Source organism: Echinops telfairi, unplaced genomic scaffold, assembly GCF_000313985.2.
Source record: "Echinops telfairi isolate 266 unplaced genomic scaffold, ASM31398v2 ScPeMD7_16;HRSCAF=60, whole genome shotgun sequence".
In the NCBI taxonomy this organism is placed as follows: domain Eukaryota; kingdom Metazoa; phylum Chordata; class Mammalia; order Afrosoricida; family Tenrecidae; genus Echinops; species Echinops telfairi.
In genome coordinates, this window is record NW_022103913.1 from 4,979,453 (window position 1) to 4,986,743 (window position 7,291).

Sequence of the window (7,291 nt, forward strand, 5' to 3'; positions counted from 1 at the left end):
GATGTTTTCAATCTTGGATCTGCCTAGCATTCTTTATGAAATTATCTAATTCTCCTGAGACTCAGTTTCCTACTTGGATTATGTGAAACTGTGCTAAGACACACACTTATATGTGTATTTATATGCTCAGCCTGGCGGATGACAAATGCTGACACAGCCAATTATTAATATTATTGCTGATATGGAAGAGGTACAATTCTTTATCCCCTGCTCCTCCTCACCACCTGTAACTTGTGTAAACACAAGTAACCTGGGTCAGAGGCACTCTCTACCAGCCTAGCCCTGGCCTCACCTCTAGCGGCCCTGACCTTTCATACTGAGCAGCTGCCTGGATCCATGTCACTCATAAAAAGGAGTTTAAGCATTGGGGTCTGTTTAATTAGAAGGGAAGGTCTGTATTATTTACCTATTATATACTCGCTCCCCATCAGGGGCAGTGCTTTAGCTCCAGGGATCTATAATCACATACAAAATATTTTCACTATTATGATGCTCATCCCCTCTCTCCAAGATGTTGCCTTATTTGCCTGAAGAAACTAACACCGTTACTGTGACACAATATTTGTGCAAAAGGCACTATAGTGCCTCCTAAGTACTCCCAATAGTATTTGGGGAACTTAATTTTTTTCTGATGGCTCCATGCCACTTTGATCCAGCTTTGGGCTCCCCGTCTTACCTCCCAATATTAACATCCAGTCAGTCCAAAGAGCCTTCAGTGCTTCCAGGAATCGCTCTGGTCCCCAGATAAATGAGACTGGCTTCCAGTCATTATCAGGTATGCCCCACCCCTCCAGCCCCCAGTAGTCTTAGCACCTGCTTGCTTTTCCAGAAATGGCTCACAGTGAACTCAGTAGGGCTCTCCAACCTGTGTGACCATCGGTATCTCCAGGAGGGCTAGTTCATCATCTGGAGTGCTAGGCCCACTCTGCTCTGCTTCCCCCCGAGCTGACTTGGTGGGGCCCGAGACCTTGCATTTCTCTCAAGCTCCTGGGTGGTGGTGGTGATCACAGGATGGCACTTCGTGAACCACTTGTCTAGTTTGCTCTTTCCAAAGTGTCCTGAAATGTGACCTCGCAGCTGGAGGACTGGATTGCACAGGCCCAAGAGACCTCCCTCTAATCCAGTGATTTAAGCTTCTGTAGGGAAGGATGAGCTGAGCCCGTTGGCTGGCTCCCAGGCCTTAGGTGGACAGGGATTGTCCCTCGGGGTTGGGGGTTTGTCCAGCATTTATTTTCCAGTTTCCTGGGAGGTTCCCAGAGGTGGTCATTCGGGGGGCGAGCCTGCTGCAAGGCTTATCCTGCGCTCTTGTTGCTGTCTCGACCCTTGGACTCCACTGGGAGACTGTCCTTTAATTTCAGGTGTAGGCGGTGGACCCTCTTCATTCACTCTTGTCCACGCTTCCTGAGGGTATCCACCGGCTGAGTGAAAGGCTCTCAGAAGTGCTGGAAGCAGAGCTCTTTTTAGTAGAGTCCACTGAGCTGGAGACCTAGGCCTGCAGATGCTGGGAAATGAAGGAGGAAGAAGTTTCTAAGCTTAAAAGGGCAAGGGTCACTCCAGACCTGGTCCAGTGTGCCAGGCAACAACTGGTAGATGCTTGCAGTAGACCTGGAAAGCAACGGGCTCTTGGAAGTGTTGTGCAGAAATCAAGGTGTCCTGGGTTTACATCAGGGCCTCAGGCCATCATCATGCTGCCACCTTGGACTACCTTTTTCCCTAAACTCTGGCCAAAGACATCTGATAGCCACTCCCATGGCCAACTTCTACACTTCCCCCTAAGGCCATCAGATAAACACTCCTGTGGTTGGGGTCAGTGGGGCTTCTTTGGCTTCCTGTTTCCCAGTCTAGCTCCTGGGCTCCTGCCCCACCCTGCCCGACCCCCAGCTCTAGCTTGTGGGTTTGGAGGCTGGTCAGCTGGCCTGGCTACATCTGTGGTTCTACCCCTGCCTCTCAGTGGGACCTACACTTGCTGGCACACACACTCACTCCTCTCAAGTTCCAGCAAGTCTCACTCTCCTGCAGTTGCCAGCTGGCCTGAGGATGTGTGCAGTGCTGGGATCATACCTAAGAGTGTGGGACTTCACAAAGAATAGACAGGGTTCTTGTAATTTATTTTAGTTATTCCAAGCGACAGTTACAAAAGTTTTTAATTTATATAATACTCTTGATAAGAAAATAAAATTTAAATAAAAATACATTCTCAACAGTACATGGTTACACAAATTCACTACATTTAAGTTTTTGATAACTTATGTATTTCAAATTGGACACTGTAAAAAAATCAGTATTTATTAGCAATGTATTAATTTCTAAGTTAACCAAAATGGAAGCACATAGTGTCAATCTAGTCTGGTATTTACTTCTGGAATAAGTCTCATTTTTTTTCACATATTGTAAGGACACCTAAAAGCCTCTCTAACATTCTGATTCACAGGAGGTACCGTTATAACATTAAAGGTGCTCTTTCACTTAAAGAAAAAACAGCCTGTTTTTAAAAAACCTGGCATGAAGGAGCCTTTCTGGGTAAATAAGAGTAGGCTTCAGGAGTAGAAACAAAAGTCACAATAATTTGTCACCTTTTACATGAAAAACCCCTTCGTTTTGACACTTAACCATTATCTGTGATATTAAAAATATTTACTTGGCAAATAAAATAGTTTAAATTTGATAATTTAAATTTACTCCTGGGAGTAAAACTTTTTGCTATTTATTGCCCATCATATTAAAAAACAAAATAAAGCTAAACCAAAAAAGAACAAACAACGCAAAACTAGTAACACAGTACATTGTCAACGGATGGACAAGGTTAGACTAAGAACCAGAACTAGCGTGTATGGCAGGCCTTCCTCATTGCCACCTTGCTCCTCTTCCTCAGGACTTCAGGCTGAAGTGGGCTGCCAAGTATCTCTTCAAGAGAGAAAGAAATGTGGGTAAAAGAGGAGCAGGTCTAATGAAAAAGCACTCCCGGGTGACGACAGAGGAAGGCGGCCCCTGGAAACAAGTACCTGGGTTATTGAGAACTTCACTGAAAGAGGGAAGACCGCTCTCATGTTGGATGACTTTCAGAGAACAAATGATTTCATTTCTTATCACTATGATTTCATTTCTTATCACTACTCTTAGACTGTGCTAACCTGGTTAATTCTAGTCCACCTGGTTAAATGTGTCGAAGGAAAAAAGTAACCGTGCGACGGGGTTCTTCCCTTCAAATCCAGAGTTAGCTATACACACTGCCCTGGTCCCTTTGATAATGCCATGATATTGAATCATAATTGGGGATTATATATGAGAAATATTAGATTATTTATTTTGACTTTTTAAAAAATACAGAAGAAAAAGAGTCACTGGAAAGTAATGAGAAGCCCTGGTGATGCTCATGCCCTTTTTAGACAGACAGCTCAGAGATTTTTACAAGGAATTTTCATCTCAATGAAACTCCAAGATGGAGAAATTTATTAAGTGGTTAAATTACTCCATCATTTAAATTGATTTATTAATCAATGCCGTTTATGTAATCTACAAACTCATAAAATTTGTCTTTAAAACGTGCCAGGCGTAGTAACTGGCCACAATGCAGACTAGTAATGATTCTTAAGTAAAGCCAACTGATTTTTACAAGTCATAAAAAGAACTGCATCACTCAATTACAATCATGTGTGGAACTATTCTGATTGTACGTCAAATAGTCTTTAAAGTCATTACCTAATAACAATATAATTTAACAATAATCATCCACATATTTGCCAAAATATATCTTGAAATATAGCTTATGCTCAGGGAAACAACTAAAGCATGAATAACCAGACTTATATTACTAAATCACAGTTTTAAACAGAAACACGTATAAATACTCCAGAACAAAGTACCACAATTAGAAAACGTTGTTTGGAACTAAAAAAGACACGAGTACCATGGTTTTTAATACTGATGAAACAAAGTGAATCCCTCCTTAACATCAAGGTCGCAGCTCGCCAGACTGCTTGTTTACAGCGATGGTCTTTAGGACAAAAGGAAGTTATTAGGGAAAATAGGTGCTCCCCCAAATTCCATCTGGCTGGCAGGCAGCAAGGAAAGAGCCATGAAATATAAACATTTTCGGGAAAGCATTATTTATATAGTTCAACACTGATCATTCAACTGATCATAAAGATTAGATACCACGGAGTATCTACAGTATAACCTGGGGCAGTCCAGATTACTAAAGTGCGAGAAGTGACTGTTCTCGAGTGAGGACTCAGCCTGACACTCTGAGGAAGGCACCCAGAGGTCAGCCGCCCGTGGTAGTGGGAGGGCAGCTCTGGCTCATGGATAACTTTCTTTTCTTTGGAAGTCCTGTTAACCTCAACCCTCAAATTAAGAACACAAGTACCTGATCGTCAAAAGGATGGAGAGGAATGCAAGTGGTGTCCTTCTATCTGTCTGCCCTCACGCATTCCAAATGTAAACAAGAGGCCACAACAGCAAATTCCCTAATTCCCTACCCAAGTCCTGTTTACATCAGTAAAGAGGCAAGAGCATTTACCAAATTTCAAGGATGCTCTAGAAGTTTTTAAAAGTTTCTGTTGCTGTCCCAAATGTAACCTGTAATGATTAATGGTCCTAAGGAAAACTTTTTTTTTCCCTTTGTCCCAGTGGGATGAAAGGAAAGCTCCAAGTTGTCCAGACAGGACCGTCCAGGAAAACACTGTTGGCAGTGTAGAACAGGCACCAACGGTTGTGAGAACAAGTCCACACACATGAACGAGTGTTACAAGAAGAGATGGCTTCTTGCTACAGAAGAGTTCTCCCTTTGTTACAAAACTTCGGTGAAATCTTCTTTCGGAAGATTCTTTCTATTAAAAAGAAGTTGCAGAAACATGGCTTTGGACACATACGATAGGAAGAGGACCTTGGGTTTCAAATCCACTAGTAAAACATTAATACTAGGATTCCCAAACAGTTAATCTCAATTATTAAATATTAAATACAATGTGAACATAGGTAACATAAAAGCCAATGTCCATGTATTTTCCAGTTCTTCTGAATCAGGTAGTCAAGCTCTTAAGATGCTTTCCCAACAATTGGATTTTCCCTAGAAAACAATGAAAGAAAATCATTTTTCAAAAGCTAAAGAAAAATAGTCAAGTTTAACAACTGACAAATCTGAGATCCATTAAGAGTGTCTAACGTTTCCTTGATAATCTCACGTTGAGTCTTGAGTCACTAACTCAGTGAATGTTTAATGCTAGGCAGCACTTCAAGAGGCAAAGGGTTCCAAAGGAACTTACATTTTGGTAGAAGAGATATAAAATAAACAAATATCTCATTTATCAGAGGTGGAATTTTTCAATACAGAAAATAAAGCCAGGAAGAGGCAGGGTGGGCAAGTTTGTGTATGTGTCCAGGGAGCAAGGTTGCCATTTAAGCAGGGTGGGCCTCTGATCTCATACGGACACTTTGCAGGGCTTGAAAAAAACTAGATTACTATAGTTGAAAGAGAAACAACGAGATGAATATAAAGATGAAAGAGTTCGGATGCTTATAACAACCTTTCTTATGTACTGAGCCCTTCTACCTTGGGTGAACACATATATTTGCATTTGTATAATTGGTTTCTGTAGGACCTGCCACTTCTGTTGGGGCTTTCTGAGACTTGTTGCCAAAAGCAATCTAATATATGCAGATATGAAGGACTCGGAATACTGCCCAGTGATGCAGTCAGGTCCTAATGTTCAGGGTTGCTATCCACTTACACCTGTGACATCTGTGAAGGGTCCAAACACATGAACTACTTACTGTGGCACGAGTTGGAACTGACCGCATGACGGCTGACAACAGCAGCACTAACACTGCATAAGGCACCCAGAAAGATGAGGACTGACATCAACAAAAAGCTACCTAAGTAACCAAAGAATGAACTAAATCGGGATATAACATTAAAGTGGTGAAGTGAACCCTACACAACGAAATGATACCAGAACTAGAAAAGACACAGGCCCCTTTGAGGCTCAGCATGGCAGTGAGTCCCCAGGAGCTCAGTCTTGAATGAAGAAAGCATGCTCAAGAGTCAGGCATTCCCACTGTGAGCACAGGAGAGCGGAGAGCCCCTAAAATATGCTTAAAAATGTGATTAAGGAAAAAAAAAAAAAAAAAAAAAAATGTGATTAAGGTGTCCTTAAAAATACTTACTTGCTCCCATATTTTGCACTAATTGATCTTTTCTTCCTGTATTTCTCATGAGGTTCATTCAACTTCTCTATGATGCTTTTTATTTGCTGAATTGTCTTAAAGGTTGTTACAGAATCCTCGATTACAAAGTTAGAATAATCGTCAGGCTCCTTCTGCGGTCCCTGATAGACTGCTATAGTTCCACAAGCCTCTACAAAGAGCAACAAAATCTCTGATCAGGCAACTAAGTTCCATAAACATAATTTATATTATAAATAAAACCTTTTTTAAGTGTCCCAAGCTAAGATTTCCCTTAACAATGGAGAGATAAACCAAAACACATAAAATTTATTAATTAGGAGTATCATATTTGTATTTTACTTCATGAGTATATATGAAAAATGCTTCCTCTGGGAAAGTTGCCAACTTTCACATAAGTAACATTTAGCCCCAATAAATCCGTGATACCATGATAACGGCAGGTTAACACTTCAGGTATTGCTAATGGAGGACCATGGTTATGTAGATTTACCTTCCATTTTCTGCAGCTTATGTATACTGAGGGTAAAAAGGGAGTACATTTTTTCTGTTTCTCTGTCTTCGTCGATATCTATTTGAATGTCTGCAGGGACACCTCTATGGGAAAAAGGAAATGAGACATTGGCGAATTTTGACTTTATAACAATGCCAAAGATTCTGACAGATTAAACCTTAATAAAACAGAATCACAGAATCCTTCAGAAATCTGGTTTCATTTGAGAGTTAAACTAAATAGGGTTCAGAAGCTTGGTCATTGTGTCACTCTAATCATAAATGGAGGGCCGGTGGAAAGCGCCTGGCCTCCGGAGATGGACTGACACAGTGGCCGCTCAAACACAACAATAGTTGTGAGGACGGCTTAGGACCAGGGAGGGTTTCCTTTGCTGTGCATGAGACGTCCAAGAATCAGGACCGACTCAGTGCCACCTAATGATCACTAGGAGTAGAATGTTAGAAACACATCAATCATCTTTACAGCCTAACTCATAACACAAAGAAGAGATTACGGCCTCACTCTCTCACTGTCTCATTCTTACTCTCTCACTGCCTCACTCTCTCACTGTCTCATTCTTACTCTCTCACTGCCTCACTCACTCACTGTCTCACT

General features: G+C 41.5%; 1 protein-coding gene across 2 annotated transcripts in view; it reads right to left on the reverse strand.

Moving 5' to 3' along the window:
* Nucleotides 1-2,105: 2,105 nt before the first annotated feature.
* The window catches only part of RASA2 (RAS p21 protein activator 2), a 138,035-nt gene continuing 132,849 nt past the window's right edge, over nt 2,106-7,291 (reverse strand). For both annotated transcript variants that reach the window (XM_004712077.2, XM_013007105.2), the window contains exons 21-23: nt 6,677-6,780; nt 6,166-6,355; nt 2,106-5,068 (exon numbers count right to left, since the gene is read on the reverse strand). In XM_004712077.2, coding sequence (XP_004712134.1) covers nt 5,038-5,068; nt 6,166-6,355; nt 6,677-6,780 — 325 coding nt within the window. In that variant the 3' untranslated portion in view covers nt 2,106-5,037. The remainder of the gene's footprint in view (nt 5,069-6,165; nt 6,356-6,676; nt 6,781-7,291) is intronic.